Here is a 16,726-nt window from a genome sequence, read left to right on the forward strand (position 1 = left end):
TGCTTTTCTTGTTTCTCCCAATACAGTTTTCTCTGTCAGTTCAAAGGTAAGAGAAGCTAGAGTGAACTCCCGCCCTTTTTCATAATGCTGGCCCATACCTTAACTCTTGTCCTGTTTCCCAAATGGTCTGATAAACAGTTAAGGAAGATAATTTTATATCATGTGCACTCACACACAACCAAAATTTTTTGAGAAAATTCTGAAAGAAACACTTAAAACTTTAGAAGACTAATACTGTCATTCATTTAGATAGCTCTTAAAGTGTCAGGGAGGCTTACAGTAAAAAGCAACAATGGTGGAACAAAAAAAAAAAGGAAAAAAAGTGCTCTATATTTACTCAAATACCTACCATGTGCAGAAACTACTTCCGTTTGTTTTGCAGACTTACCATACCAATCATGGTTTCCCTTCCTTTTATTTGATGAAGACTTCTGATCATTTCCCTTCCACAGTTGTCTGCCCTTTGCCCATTAATGTAACTCCCCTATGTCTCCCAATATGGAACTTAGCTGGGAAAGTTAATTGATTTTGGAGAGCTAATCAGATGCTCCTACAGCCAGATACCCTGTCTAGTTTACAGCTGTAAACCTGAGATGCCACCTCCTTAGCTTGCCTGGGGTGCTGTAAACGACAGGGCTGATCCCATGTCCAGATAGTTTACTGTTCTGCAGAGACGTGCTCATGTATTACTGATGCCCAATGAAGGTATTTTCTTTATAAATCATAAACACATTCTTTATGCTATAATTAAAAATACAGAGTAGTATGAAATCTAGATCTAAGTCCTGCAAAGCCTATTTGCTTTTGCCTTGCCTTTTGACATTGAAACATCTATAGCTGTACAACAGAGCGTATGAGTCCACTAACAATGTGGGAGAGCAGCCAATTTGGTCCTGGGATAAAACAGGAATCAGCTGTGGGAAATAAGCCAAAGAAGTGTGATTTGCACATAGGGACTTAAATAGGTGTTAGTCCATAAAGAAGCTCTTTGGCAGGATTTAGAGCAGGCTTCTCGACACAGAAGACATTTTTCCTGAGATCCTAAGTTGACTGAAGTGCGCTGATTTCTAGGAGGGTTGTGGGGTTATTGTCTTGTCAGCTGGTGCTTTCCTCTTTCCTTTTTCTTCCCTTTGTTTTGTTTTGGTTTTAGGTTTTTTTTAATAAAGCTTTTATAGCACATTACTGTGTAATTATAATCCCATTTGTAGTTTTTTAGAACTAAGCTATTTACTTCACATGATTGTGGGAAGAAAAACGGAGGAATTTTTTCTGCTGCGTGGGGCCCTCAGGTTTCCTCCACTCTGATCCAGGGAATGCCTGTTGCAATGTGGCTAGTTGGGCAATCCTGACAGTTTTCAGCAAACAGCAATGTTAACACTTTAGCTACTCGTGTGTTGTGTAGTGTTTGCATCTGTGGTTTTCATTTGTCTCACCTCTGTCTTAGAAAAGAAATAATTTGAAATGCAGAAGCTTCAAAAGAAAAAAGTTGATTGCACCATCCTAATTTGTTTAGTACAGAATTAGTATATATTTAATGATTACGAAAGTCTGTAGAGTTAAGTTACAGACTAATGTCATTTTTTCTGAAATACAAACTTTTCAAATAGTTTGTAGAACTGTTGTACTGCATTCTGTGATATAGGTAGCAAGTCAGACTTTTTTTTAGAGGCATCGGCATATCTTAGGTAAGAAAAGAGTAACAAAATCAAACAACAGCAAGTCATTCGTTCAGAAATGCATTCCTTATTTTTGTTCAAGCCTGCTAAAGTCCAGCTGTTCAGATACTCAAGATGTCCGAGTCATCGCCTGTGGAGGCCACTGGACCAAACCCCCTGCTCAAAGCAGGACCAACTTGAAAGTTAGATCAGGTTATTATGAGCCCTCTCCAGCTGTGTTTTGAAAGTCTCCAAGGATGGGGATTATTCTATGAATCCTCTGGGAAACTTGTTCCAGTATCCCAAGTAATAAATTGGGAAAAGCAGTACTTCAAAATATGTTTATGTGTGGTATTCATTTTGCAGCAGTTCTTTTAAGACTCCTATTTATAGTAATCACAGATTTTTAAAAAGTTAGAACAAAAAATTCATTAGCAAATTCTTCAGCCATTTATTCTTATAAATAGACTGAGTTGTACTTTTGAGAAGAGGCACTTCTGAATGCTGAAGACCGTCAATTTGTATGAGTGTGAGTGAGCGTTTGGCTCCTTGTTTTCATCAGGTATTATTTCTGTTTAAGCACTTTTAAGCAGTGTTTGTGTGTATAAGAATAACAAGAAATCTGTTTTTTCTCCCTCCTATTGTAGGCAAGTATTTCCAAATGGGCTTCCTGAAGAATACTCTCTAATTGCTACGTTCCGTGTACGGCGAAATACCAAGAAAGAGCGTTGGTATATATGGCAAGTTTTAAATCAGTATGACACACCTGAGGTTAGAGTTGTCTTTGATTTATTTTTTTCATTAAGTTTCTTTTTTTTCCCCATATAATATGGCAAATATAACTTAGTGGATGTTTCACCACTGGGTTTAGCTACAGTTTATATGGAATAGACAGACTGCTCTGAAGTAATTGATGATTTATTATAGGAATGACAGAAATTTAACAAGATGTATTGAATTAAGACTGCAAACTAGGATAAGAAGGCATGTTATGATTTATAGCTGATAGGTGTTTACAAAGTTACACAGAAGAATGCTTAATAATGTAATTCTTGCCCAAGCTACATAGTCAAAGTATTATGTATAGTTTATATATGTGTTTAGTTCTTATACTCGTAACTTTTAAATGACCACTTATTTTATTTTACTTTACTTTGCTTTCAGATCTCTGTCCTTCTGGATGGTACAAAAAAGGTTGTGGAGTATATGACCAAATCCGCTCAGGGAAATATACTGCACTACACTTTTAAGAGTCGAGAAATTTATCCATTGTTTGATCGGCAGTGGCATAAGCTTGGTATTAGCGTGCAGTCGGGGATCATTTCCCTCTATTTGGATTGTAATTTAATTGAGAGAAAGCAGACTGATGAAAAATTCACCATTGACTTGCAGGGAAGGACTCTGATTGCTTCTCGTGCTGCAGATGATAAGCCTGTAGATGTGAGTAGTATGAAAGGAAAACCAGATACCTTGAAATCATGTTTTAGCCATGCTTTTACTAACACCATTGTAAAGAATTATGTAGATAAAATGTTCAGAACTGGTTATTAATTTTGAGGTTTTATTCTTAATTTGAAGTCCTTAAGTCTTTTTCTCTAAACAATATTCAGTGCTGCAGCATCTGCTAAGGCAAACCTTCTGTTACCAAAATAACTACAAAAACTCGGTCCTGGTTTCAGGAGTCTGTTTTTCTGTATTATTCGCTTTGGAGTAAGAGCCACATAGCTACCGTAGACATATTATTACTACATTTAGAGATAGCTTCCAGTTGTAATTTTTTTTTTCTTTCAATTTTTATGACATTTATTTCTAAGTATGTATCACTCGTCCGTTACAGTTTGTCTCTATTTGATCAAGGGGAGACAGAAGAAAATTAAGGATTACCTCTGGATCAAGATTGTATCACATTCCAGGGTAATTCAGCTATGCAGAAATAGGGGCACATTGTTCATAGTTGTTGCTCCCTCCTCCTAATGGGAGGGATTAGGAAGTGGCTGGAGGTGTGTGTCCTGCAGCCTTTGGTGCAAGAATTACCCAAGGCAACCCCATGATATTCTAGGTTGTGTTCTGTCCCAGAGATGCTCTCCTCTGTTTCCTTGTGCAGAGAGCTCACAGCAAGTAATTTGAAAGCTCCAGGAAATGTCATTTTGTTTGAAGTATGCTGTCATCCAGTTACCAGGTTTAAAGCATCTGGCTTGGAGTTTATAGTGACCATCTGAAAGTTTCAGCTATATTATGTACACTGTACAGTTCCAGATGAAAATAGCACATTGTAACTGCAAGACAGCATTGTGGGAGGAATCAGTCCTGTGAGGCGTGAAACACTTTGGCCTGGACTCAGAGCTCTTATTTCATGGGGCCAAGCTTGTGCTTCATTTTGTTTTCTGAGTTCAACTTTATTTGAAATGTAGCATGCAGGAGAAGGAGCAGATTCTTTTTGTCTTATGTTGGTTGTATGGCACGGGCTGGATAATTCTGAGTGGAAGTTGTCAATCGGGATTTCCACGTTTACAAGAAAACATTATGGGCATAAAGCTGATGAAGGCAGCAGAGCGGATCCTGTACCAACAGTCACTCTCCTCAATGCCAAGTGCAAGGGAGAGAATAAGAAGATACAAAACAGATGCAGAACATACAGGGGCAAGATTAGCTAGTTGAAATTAGATGCTGTTCATCTCACCAATCCACCCAAAATCTCTGAAACAGAACCTTTATGTAAAGAATTTGTGATTTTTTTGCTCTTCAGGAGATTTAGTGGCAAGGTCCAGGCAAAGGTCTGTCCAAAGTCATAGATGATGTGTGTGAGATAGAGCTTATCAAACCTTTACTCTAGTTCACTGCAGGAGAAAATTATGCTCCTGAAAAGAAGGTTTGCAGAGGATGTCTAGAGGGGTAAAATACCTTTGTAGCATAGCAAGAGCAGTACACAGGGGTGCACCTTACATGAAGATAAATTAAATGTAAAATGTGATTTACATCAAAGTAATAGACTGCATAATTTATTCCTTAAGTGAGGAGCTGTGTAATTGTTTTGGATTTGTCTCTTTTTCCAGCATTTTAGAAATATGCAGTGTTTCAGAGAGAAAGTTTATTATGCCAAGATAAGAAAATGCATGCCGTAACACATGATTTTTTACATCTCATATTAATCTCCTTTGTATTTCTTAATAGATTGAACTTCACCGTATAACAGTTTATTGTAATCCAAAACTTGCAACAGAAGATACGTGTTGTGAAATATCTGCAGACTTGGTAAGTTATTTGTTAAAATGCAAATGTTAATACAAAAGAAATTGCTTCATTGTTTCTTACTAAAGAGTCATAAAGAAATTTCAATAGAAGTGTTAGATTAATTACGTCCTAAAAATGAATCCTGTATCTGGAGTCATGGTACGTTGTTTCTTGCTGCCTAACTAAATGGCACAGTGGAACTACAGTAAAAGGCACTAGGTGCTGCTAGTGCTTTTTAAATGCATTTCTTAACATTGATTAATATCTAATTAGTAACTGAGGAACTCTCGGAGAGTAGGAAACAAATCACTGCGGTGATCTGAGGATGGCTTCAAGTAACAGAGGCCATTTCAATAACAGTTGCATCTAGTGAAGCATTATGGATGGTAAAGAAAGCCCATGAAAGAGTCTGCATGACAGTGGAAGGGAAGAAAAATAGGAAGGTGTTGAGGGTGTTTCCCTTATTTCAATATGCTAATGTGGAGGAATGAGTGTTTCATAATTGGCAAATACTTTCTTCTTTATAATGCACATGCTGAGGTGTATATATTGTTTAACAGAAGGGAAAACATTGATTTAGTTTAGAGGGTTCACTTTTCCCTTTTGTTTTCATAGACAGAATCAGTGTAAACTGGAAGACACTAGAACTGTAGAAATGCTTGAAGTTGTGGATGTGATTGTTTTGCTGAATCAAGCCCATTTGGAGAAAAAAAAAAAGGAAAAAACCCTCAGAAAATATGTTAAAATATTGGTCTGCTAGTTATGAATAGATTGTAAGAGTAGGCTCCTCTGAGGTAGCTGGCAGTACCATCACCACCCAGCCTGCAGTCAGCAAAAATCCCAGACCGTGCAGAAAGACTAATTGATTCCATCTACAAAGAGATGGGAGAAAAGGGTACCTGGAATGAGGAGGGATAAAGCTGCCCAAGAACAGAGGAGCAGAAGACTTTGTGGGAACTGACAACTGATAGGTGCTCAGAAGGATGGAAAAGGGTGGATCTAATTTATCAAGGGAAATTTCAATTTTAAATAATAATTTATTGTTCAAATATATTTCAAAATATATTCTGATAATAGTGCAGGCTTTCTCTTGAATGTGTGAGCTCATGGATAAATGAAATGAATGGATTTTCTTCTGTAGGTTCCACTTCGTGCATGGAAATAAAATTTATTTACCAGTTATGACACAGTAGCAAAAAAGTAAAAACAAAACAAACCCTAATTATATATGAACACAAAAAGATCAAGGATAGGCCTTATTAATAGCATCTTAAACATTCATTCTGCTATATAGCTAAAAGCACCAGTTTCATTTGTATGTCTTATGTTGAAGATATAAAAAATAGTGGACTACTTGTTAATGACTTTGATATTGAAACCAGCATAGCATTTTCTGATTTATTTTTTCATTACTTCCTTACCAATTATAAGGGCTACATTTTCAGTAATATAAGGGAAGGAATTTATCCTTGGGTACAAATTTCTACACTAAGCTGTAAATCCTATGGGAATTTCTTTGACAGAGGGCTTGCAGGAGACCTCATTACATCTTAATGAGAGCTTCTGAAATTTATCAGGTTCTTATGACGTGTCCTGTAGTATATCCTCAGGTTGGCTCAGCTCTCATAAGTTACAGACAGGTGAATATTGGCTTCAGGGCTTTTTGTTTGTTTCCAAACTGTACATGTCCGAAGTCTTTCATTACAAAAAAATGACGGAATTTTCCTTCTCGCACTCTGACATTTTGCATTTCGGGGCAGGGAGTGGAGGATGAGATGAGACTGAGAAGTACCCTCTTTTTTTTCCCATGGGCATTTTCTGCTTCGCTACTTCTAATTTTGGGAGACTTTATTCCTCTGACTGGGCTCTTTTGGAAGATAGAAATGGGACAGTCAGGTCAGTTTTAACTGGCGTTGATTTTAGTACGGAAGGATCACAATGTCTAGACTTCATTTTACTACAGCTTTTTTCTTTGTTTGGCAATTGTTGTGGCTTCTCTGTAATATGGTGTGTACAGGAGTGTTAAAACAGAGAGCAACTTAAAAATAGTGTTTGAACGGTATTTATCTATTAACCGAAGTGCACCAAAAATCAGAAAATCTTCTTTTTATTTTAGTGCCCACGTGAGGAGAGGTTATTTGCTACGACTTCATCACCAGTGACTGTTAATGCCAGCAAAATATACACGCTTCCAGGAACCCAGCAAGAAACTAGAGAGAGATGCCACTGCTTTCCAAATAAAGTATGAGATTTTCCTATTGCTTTTTAGTGCATCATGCTGTTTAATCCTGCTAGGTATTAAAAAAAAAAGGTGTGGGGTTTTTTTTGTAGTTATGAAAAATATTGTACTGGTTTGTAGTGTTGTAATGTACTTACATTGTATTTCCCAGTTAAGAAACAGTAAATTTTAGATTTAGTTAATTTAAAGTTAGAGTTGCAGAGGTCTGTAAGGTTTAGTTGTTTGAATACACACCAAAATAAAGATCCATGGTAAAAATGAGAATTATATTTGGGCATTATGTTTAGTGTAAATGTTTTTACTTGAGAATAAATTATTTTCTACATAATACTTTTTTTTAAATCCTTCTCCTGGGTGTTGCGCTATATTTATTCTGAGTCGTTTGCTTTGTTAGGCTTTGGTGATAAAGACAAGGAAACCAAACCAAATACATGTTTTTGGATCTGCTTCTTTGTTGATTTTTTATTTCTTTTAAAATCAGGGAGAAGCAGGATTGCCAGGAGTAGCTGGTTTGCCAGGCCAGAAAGGAGATAAAGGTGAAAAGGTAAAAGATCAGTTGAATTCTCTCTTTCGAATCTTTATCTTTGGCTTACCTTTCTTAAATAGAAACTTCTTGGATCTTGTTATTCCTTAAAGGAATCTCCCTGTACACAGGTTAAATCCTTTATCAGTCAGTCTCTGGTTCTGTGTGTGGGCTTCCTGCCAGGCAGCCTACAGCTGTCTCACTTTGGGGTGCCCTCATGAATTCCATGGAACAGTTTACCTGCCTGGGAAGCACATGCCTACCCAACCCTGTCAGCATGTCCTATTGCCTGTTCCCCTTATCCAAAAAAAGAGAAGTCGTGTTATGTCGTCTGTGACAAGGATTTTCCCATATCATGTGTGTACCTCACTGCTGATGGACAGAACCCTGTGCAGTGGATTCATCCTTGCAGTCATCATTAGGAGGGTATGAATTGACTCGTATGACCTCTGCACTGTATATTCTTTGACATCACTCTTACCTGAAACTTTCTTAATTGTGAAGAGAGAGGGACCTGACATTGGCAAGCCCCTAGGACAGGCTAGTCAGTGCTCCTTTCCTTGAGCCTGTTCTGTATTTTTGTTCTGTAATGCTTACCGTGACATTCCTGTGTTATTTAGCTTGGAGGTTTCCTAATAATAAAGGTCAGCATATCAGGTGTTTTCTCTTCACACTCCATTCCCTAAATTTGGTTGGAGGATGCTGGATTAGGACATGTCTGGGAATGTGTTTTTCTTGTGCTAATAGAGGGGGCAACTTGAATAAACTATTGCAAATCAGCCAGGAAGACAGTGGATAGGAATTCTGAGTTCAGGGAATGCAGTGTGAGAGGAAGATACATGGAATGTCCTAATGCATGGGTTAGGATGGAGGTGTCCTAAGCCAGCATCCTCCTTCGCAGCACACTGTTTAATATGTCATCTAAAATAGTTTGTGAAGACAGTCAGCGCTGTTCCTAGGACTGCAGTACCTGGCTGAAATCAGCCCAGTTCTGAGAGAGCTTACCTACGCAGTCAGTTGAAATTAAGTAAATTCCCTGATAGTGTCTTCTGCCCCAACTCCTCCCCTCCAATATATATTTCACTTTTGATACTAGCTGTATCTTTTTCCTAGGTGGAACAAAAAAGTTCAAGCATGTTAGTTTCTATAGCCCAGCTGAACCTAAAGGGATTGCTGGCAGTTTCCAAATTTAATCATTAGTTTTTGCTGATCCTAGGCCTGAGTATATAGAACAATTGTCAGTGTTAGGGTTAGCCTATGTTACCAACGTAGGGAGTTTTGTAGCATTTATTTGGGAAACTGCTCTTCTGCTCCTGACATGATCCATTTAGACTATTACTTCTACTAAGATGAGAAAGGAAACTTTGGAAGTCTAATTTTTTTACCATTCTGTCTCACAGCCAATTAGCAATATTTACCATGCTAAGCATAGTACCTCTAAATAAAGCATGTGGTGCCTGTGGTCATCTCCAGTTGTGTTCTCCTGTTTGCTTTACAAAGAAACCTTCATTGCATTGATTCAAAAAACATCCAGCAGTCAATGAACCCTTTCAACTTCTGTGCATCACTGATAGCAAATTGCATGCGGCCATGTCTGACATGGCTGGTAATTACAAAGTACAAAATTTTTGTTTTAGATGTAAAACTGAAAATTGTTAAGCTTGAGATTCAAGAATATAAATATTGAAAGATTTATTTCAAATAGATATTTTTTTGGTAGTGACCTACTACTTGTAAGTCCAAATTTGATCTGTTTATCACCAGCCACTCTGATACTTCACTGAATATTTAGAGCCTGAGCAGGATTACGTGCATCCAGCAGCTTAGCCGAATGATAGTAAATTGACATTTGTGAATGTCAATTCACAAAATTTGATGAATCAGCAGCTTAAAGTCAGAGGTAGTACAGCAAACAGCTAGAAAGCTGCTTCATTTGAACCTTTCTTATAGACCAGTACTTTCTACTTCCTAGCTTTGGGGTGGGGTTTTTTTGTTTTTGTTTGGGGGTGGGTAGAGGGCACATTACTACTGTGATTAAAAGGATGGTCTCACTGTTGACCTTTGGGAGCAAACGAATACTGCCTTCAATAGTGCCTACCACGATGGAGTTGAATGCCATGTTCTCTGAGGCTTTAGTACTTTTTTTTCTTCACCTCTGCACTTATGCACGTTTTCAGTAACACTTGCTCTCAGTGATGGCCTTGTTACATCAATAATTAGAGGTGGAGAGGCAGCAAGACCCCAGACTATTCCAGACATGCAGGATACATGATTTGTTGCCAGATTATGTAAAGGAGAGTAACAGAGTGTGGTTGGATGTTTTGTAATATGTTATACGTGAAGTAGGCAACTTCTTGATGACTTTGCTGGCCAGTCACAAAAAAACAGGATTTCTGTAAGTTGTCTGATTGTTCTTCAGCCCATGTTTCCCACTTTGCTTGTGCTCAGCTCCTCGTTTTATTGTTTTCTTTTGCTTCTAAATCACATTATTATTAGCATCCAACTAACTATGTTTAAATGTCCTTGCCATGGCAGCATCCAAGTGAAAACATGTTAATGTTAATTTTTTTAGCTTCTTTCCTAGGAAATTTCGGTATCCGTTGATATTATCGCTTGTTCAGCACATTCCTTTTCCTTTTATTTTACATTGTTTCATTCCAATTTCCCATCCACTGTAATTAATTGTATGACTGAATTTACATGTCTTTTTGTTGCTATGGGATTGGCAAGAAGGTCTCTACATACACAAATTGGTGTTAGGCTATATTCAAGCCCCCCAAAATTGCCCTTCTCTTCAGTCTAACATAGTTGTTCCCTAAGATCAGACTCTGTTTTGCCTGTTCAGGAATATCTAAGCTATCACCAGTACAAAGCATGATACCTGATAAGCCTTTTTAGGCATTTTGAATTTAATTATTAGCCTGTTGCCACTTCATTCCTGTACACTTGGCAGTCCTGTACTCTTGGCTCATCTTAGTACCTCTGAACGGGTCTGAGCCAAAGTCCGAAGTGTATTGTGGGTCCAAATGAATGAAGTGCCATATTTTCACTGGAGCAAGCATTCATGCAGATACTGATGCACCTCTGGCAAGCTGTCCGTCTGAATGTACAGGAGCATCACTGATCAAAATTATTCCATTTGTGTGAATGACCTTCCTATTTGTATGCCTGGCCTTCCATTATGGCTTCATGAGGACGTTATGAGGACAGTTCTTCTCTCAACAATAGAAGTATTATCTGTGGTGCTTCGGGGGTGAAGAAGCTGCTCAGTTTCAAGACTGGCTTCCTTCTTGAATGACCAGACTTCAGTTTGGTACCATATACCCCTTACTGTGTAGCAAAAACTGCCTCAAGGGCAGTAGTCCCTGTCCCTTTTGTTTCCTGCGCAAGCTTGGATCCAGGGATGTTTGCTCTGCAGGATTGTATTTGCTGGGATATCAGCTTCTGCAGCTGTCTGCAGCAAGTGACAACCTCCTGTTCCTTGATGTCTGAATAACTAAGACTGAAAAAGTCAGCAGGACCACCTTTGCTCCTTACTGATCTCTGCCCTTGAAACACACTTTTTGGACTGCCTAACTGCTTTTTCCCATTGGATGAAAACAGAGAGGCAGCAGCAGTCAAGTGTACAATTTAGGTTATCCCTGAAAAATATACCCTGTTACTCTCATGGTAGCTTGATTCTTAGCACAGTATATTTCACAAGTTTCACGTGGTTGGAAGTCAGGTAGAAGTCTCCTGTGATTTAACACATTTGGTATCTGTTCTGTAGAGCTGGGTTTCCTCTTCTGCTGAGCTGAGTGAGAAATTTATTGTTTTCTGTTTTGGAAGCAATTTTTACTACTTCGGCATGGTATATAGCTACTCAGACTCTTACAAATATATTCGTTGTTAGCAAATGTCTTTTGATCACAATGTGAAGGTCCTGTTTTGTCCTCAATATGTAGAAATTCTTCAGAAAGACAGAATATGGATCACAGTAATTGGAATGATTACATATATACTGAATATACAAACTAATTTCCTCTAGGAGGCTAAAAAAAGTAATTGTATGTTATCTTTTTTATTTTTATTTCTTTTAAGCAAACTTAGTGCCCACAAAAGATTTTAAATTGAAATCCAAAGAGAATTAAATATTTTTATATAATATTAAACCATTCCAAGCTGTGTTAATAGGTCATCAGTTAATGCTGTAAGTACAGCAGAGAGCAAAAAGCCAGAGGCAGAGTGCTTTCAAACATTAAAGTGCCTGTTGATGCACACCATGGAGAAATTTATTGCTATTCAAGTGAGCTTCATTAATTTAAGCTTTACTTAAGGAAAAAGACATTTAAAAGGCTATTTTAGGATTGGTAGAGATAGGTTTATGCAATATATTGTTGCACTAGGAAAATATTTGTAATAGAATGATAAGAAAAAAAGAACTCATGGAGAACAGATGAGGTGTCTGACTTCTTTCTGCGTATTTTCCTTGCTAGTCTTCCTTTCCTCTTCCTCTGTCATTCCTGTTATAACCCAGGTCCACCTGATTCCACCTAAGGCCTATCTATCATGTTATGCCACCTTCAGAATGGTTCCTTTCTGGTCTGATGTTTGTTGCAGAGTTTATTGATAGGGACCTAGAAGCTGGAATGCATGAAAAAGAAAAAAATCAGGCAAAATACAGCTGGTTGTCAGTGACGACAAAGTCAGGAATTGCCAGTGTACTTGGTAGACTGAAATCTTCTAACGGGCAGAAGAGAACGCTCCATGCCAATGGAGCTAAGAATTTATTGGTAGTCCTACTTAATGTTGTAACCATCTAATAGTCCAATTTGTTTTCTTTAGAAAAAAAAAAAAAGGTCTTAAATATATACCTCTTTTCTATGTTACCATATTCACCTTTCCAGTATTCATCTCAGTCCTGAGGATGGCAGTTCAAGTCCTCCTCCAGAGGGAGTGCAGAGGGTGGCAGTGAGTCCTCAGCACTCTGAGGTACTCAGAGGGTTGGGGGGTGTCACCCCTCCCCAGTGGGGCCACCCCTGGAGCTGGAGCTGGAGCAGGGGAGGCAGCGGTCACGGGTCCCAGCGAAGGGGTTAAACCAGCGACACCAGCTCAGGCCACGGCGAGGCTGAGCCCTGCGCTGCTGGGTCAGCGCACAGCTGGGGGCTTCTCCTGGGAGCACCAGGGATGATACTTCCTGGACTATAGACTCCCTGCTTCTCCCCTGGTGCCAGGGAAACCCTGGAGTGATGCCACCTTTGGGTTGAGTTTTCTTTCTCCCCCTTGGCAAATTCTCTAAATTTGAATTTATTGTATTCATCAATGAAAAGTTCCTAATGGGGGGGAGGGGGTGTTCCACATCTAAATACTTCTATCACCATTTTATAATAATGGGAACTGTTTACTTGTCCATACATCTAAGTTTTAAATTTCAGCTTACATAATTTCTTAAAGGGATTGCTTCTGACATCAATCATACATATGATGGATACAGTGTAAAGGATGAGTTCTCTACATTACCTCTTTCACCTTCCATTTTATCACTTTTGGAAACCCTGCCAGTACACTGTCTGCTGGGAACAACTCTCTTCAGAGTGTGCTGATGTTTCTTTCTTGGTAATAATACACATTTTCTTACCTGGACATTTCTGATGCTATTGGCACACATAACTATGCAGAGATGAAAACCAGGAAAGCTAATTTACTTAATCACATCTTATAAAACCAAAACTGATTTTGGTTAAGGAGTATTTTGACAACTGACGTAGGTTACTCATTTTATCTGAATTAATATCCCCATTGCAGACAAGAGCAATGTTATAATGCAATACTTTAGCAGTGTGTGTTCTAGGCCACGTTAATGTCATTCTTTCTGTTCATTAAGTGCATTTGCTTTCATCTTAGTATTAAAATCATCTTCTGTACCTTGTTAGTACAGAACTTTGCTGACAATATTTTCCTCCTCTCAAAATTCCTTCTAGACTTTTTCTAGATTAAATATTAATGTGTCAAGTTAATCCCACTCCATATCACAATGTAAATAGATCTTAAATAGATTTGCAATAAAGAGACAAAATAACGTGTTTAAATAAAATACTTTCTTAAAATAATGTTTTTTGGTTTTATATGAGAAAGGACTGTAATTTGTTAAATAAATATGACTGTCATTCTGTCTATCACCACATTTGGCTTTACGCTATCTTTGCTATACATGACTCTTCATGCGTGGTATAGGAATCAAGGTACTGTATTTTGTGTCTGCTACTAGTATATCATTTCTAGTTCTACAACAGGTGCATTGAATAAAGGCTGCATGGTACAAAGAGCTAAAGGTCAAGTGCTTTTGAAACTCTGAATCATTAATGTAAAAAAATGATCACAAGTGTAATACTGCAGGTGGTCTCACATGTGCAGAATTGTTTCCACTTCAGATAGAAGGCTGATCGGTATCACTGGAAAGAAGCATGTTCACTGTTTACAGTCTCTTTTTAAGAATTTAGTTTGGCTTAGCTTTACGGAAAGTTGAGAGCAGCTTTTTTTATTTTCATTTCAGCCTGCTAAATTTCCACCCTGTCTGCTTATGAGTTTACCAAATTAAACATTGTCAAAAATATAGTAGCCATCCTATTGTTTACAAGAGATCACCCTCTGAAAAATGTGCTACGGCTTAAATATTTTATTGAATAAGTATCTTGTGCTCAGTTGAAAAGGATTTTCACTGGTACCCTTAGTAGAAAATTGTAACAGTAGACCTAAACCTCACAGTACTACCTTTGAATATTGTTACACTGAATGTAGATTATAACCTATAAGTGCCAGCATTGTACTGCTAGTGTTCACCAGCTTCTGAAATTGTTCTTCTGACATATATTTTCTGTTGGCTTTGGTAGTTCTAAGCAAATGCGATTCTTTATTCCCATTCTTACTAATTTATTTACATAAATTTAAAAAGCTCAATTGCAGTGTGTGTCGGGAGTTAGAATACTCTTGTTAAGGCATGAAAGAGATTTACTTAGGGGTAGATGTAGGGCTGATGGTCAGGAGCCCTGTTTGTTCATCTCATTTCTATGCTTTTGGCATCTACTATGTAAGAAAGAGAAAAGGATGCTTTTTCACTTTTGTGAAGGGCTTTGAGATCTGCAGAAGCAAAGGAAAATGCCATTAAACAAAAAATAGGCAAAAGACCCTTAAAAAATGCATTTGCTCTATCTTTTTTTTATTCTGTCATGCTGCTTGTGTGAGTACTGTTATAGGTTGTACAACCTATAGTATCTGATCTTTAAACTCCTTGAATAAAAGCAAGAAAAACTAGAACCTTTAAGACTGTGGTTATTAAAATCACAATTACAAGATAGAAGCATAACTTTATAATCTAATTTGCAGTGGAAAATAATTGTCTACAAGGTGAGGAGTCTGTCTGCAGTTAGTGGAACAGAAGCGTAAACATACCTTGGTTAATTGGCTAGTAAGTCATACATGCTAAAGGCTTCCTGGCATGTAGCAGGCTGTGTAATTTTAAACTATACAGTATATAAAAATACACTGCTGAATGTAACGAAGTGGTTCTGGTCTATTAAAGTACTGGCAAGTGGCATAAGGGAACAGAGCGTGCATAGATAAGAGTCACTCTGTGGGTGATTAGATAGGTAACCAGAGGCCAGTCTTGCTTCTTTATCTGTCATAGCACCAGTGGGTTCATGCTATTCGCACGCACAGGATTTTGGTCTACTTTTGCAACAGAGCTAAGGACCATTCTAATATTTGAATTAAAAGCACATAGGAGATGCTCGTACACTCCTCCAGAACATTGTTGCTTCTGAGCAGTGGTTTAAACTTACGGCTGGAATAGTACTCTGCACCCAGGAGTTGCTCATTGTGATTGATTTGCTTAGCTCACGTGTTGTAAACAAAGGAGTTTTGAGCCAGGCTGCACACATGCAGTTATTTTATGACGGTTTCTGTGAATAGTTGTTAAGAAATTAAAATGGGGGCAAGGAAGGTAGATAAGTTTTATGGTAGGTGAGAAGCAACAACAATAGTATTAGGGTATGACAGCTTACTTCAAAATTACGGTGACAGTCATTAGGGCACATCATTCTGCTTTTAGAAAAAGGTAGCAAGGAAACCTGACCTGTAGCACTTAGGGGTTTTTTTTTGGGGGTGGTGGTGGTTTTTTTGTGGTTTTTTTCTTTTTTTCCTTGAGGCTAGAGACAAAAATGTTGAATTGTCAGAACTTAAATGAAACTGCCATCTGGGGCCCTGGATCCGATCCATAGACTCCCTGAGTATAGCGTAAGGAGACTTAAGCACCTTGGAGTACAGTGTGCTGAGTCAGCAGCTGCTGTGTGCCAGCCCAGAGGGAATGCTGAGGAAAAGTATATATTGTAATTCCTTCCTTTACCAGGGATTAAATGTTTTATAATGGCTGTTCTGGGGTATAGCAAATACTGTTGTTATGTATTACTTCTTGACAACCTTACTGCTCCTTTCTTAACTTCAGAAAGGTTAATGACTTCATTTCAGAACAGAGCTATTATGTTTATGCTGAAAAGATAAAGGTACTAGAGTATTCTGTCTGTGAAGCTCTTTCAGATTTTTGGTTTTGGTGGGGGTTTTTTGTGGTTTGTTTTGTTTTTTTTTAAAAAAGCTTTACAGCAGTGTTTGTATTCTGATACTGAGTTCTGGGATACCTAGCTGATGTTATTGTTCCCTAACTACATTAATTAAAATGACTTTAAACCTGATGGAGAGACTTAGGTTGTAATTTAAGAAATGGTTATGCACTTTACTTGGGGACGTTCTCATGTAAAATGCAGGAACCGTCATCCAGATAGGAACGTGGTCTCCTTGCTCTCGGGAAAGACACCAGGCTGCTGGGATGCAGTTCACTTGTGCCGTTCCTAATGTTCCTCTTGTGAAGTTCGGAACAACTTTAGATCCCATGACCACCAGTGCGCTGGCAGGCATCAGCGGTCCAGGCAAGCGGGGGTACAGGCTGGGAGCACTCAGGCTGCGGAGGGCACAGAACATGTATGTTCTGTGGCCTAGACAAAGCCCGTCTGCTACGCTGTTGAGTTAAGCATCTCCTATATGTAACAG

The 16,726-nt window shown here is 38.3% G+C and overlaps 1 protein-coding gene across 8 annotated transcripts in view; it reads left to right on the forward strand.

Annotated features, from left to right (window-relative positions):
- The window catches only part of COL19A1 (collagen type XIX alpha 1 chain), a 212,202-nt gene that overhangs the window by 31,424 nt on the left and 164,052 nt on the right, over nt 1-16,726 (forward strand). For all 8 annotated transcript variants that reach the window (XM_075498152.1, XM_075498157.1, XM_075498155.1 and 5 more), the window contains exons 5-9: nt 2,303-2,426; nt 2,820-3,095; nt 4,827-4,907; nt 7,003-7,128; nt 7,607-7,669. In XM_075498152.1, the coding sequence (XP_075354267.1) occupies nt 2,303-2,426; nt 2,820-3,095; nt 4,827-4,907; nt 7,003-7,128; nt 7,607-7,669 (670 nt within the window). The remainder of the gene's footprint in view (nt 1-2,302; nt 2,427-2,819; nt 3,096-4,826; nt 4,908-7,002; nt 7,129-7,606; nt 7,670-16,726) is intronic.

This window comes from Mycteria americana, chromosome 3, assembly GCF_035582795.1.
Source record: "Mycteria americana isolate JAX WOST 10 ecotype Jacksonville Zoo and Gardens chromosome 3, USCA_MyAme_1.0, whole genome shotgun sequence".
Classification (NCBI taxonomy): domain Eukaryota; kingdom Metazoa; phylum Chordata; class Aves; order Ciconiiformes; family Ciconiidae; genus Mycteria; species Mycteria americana.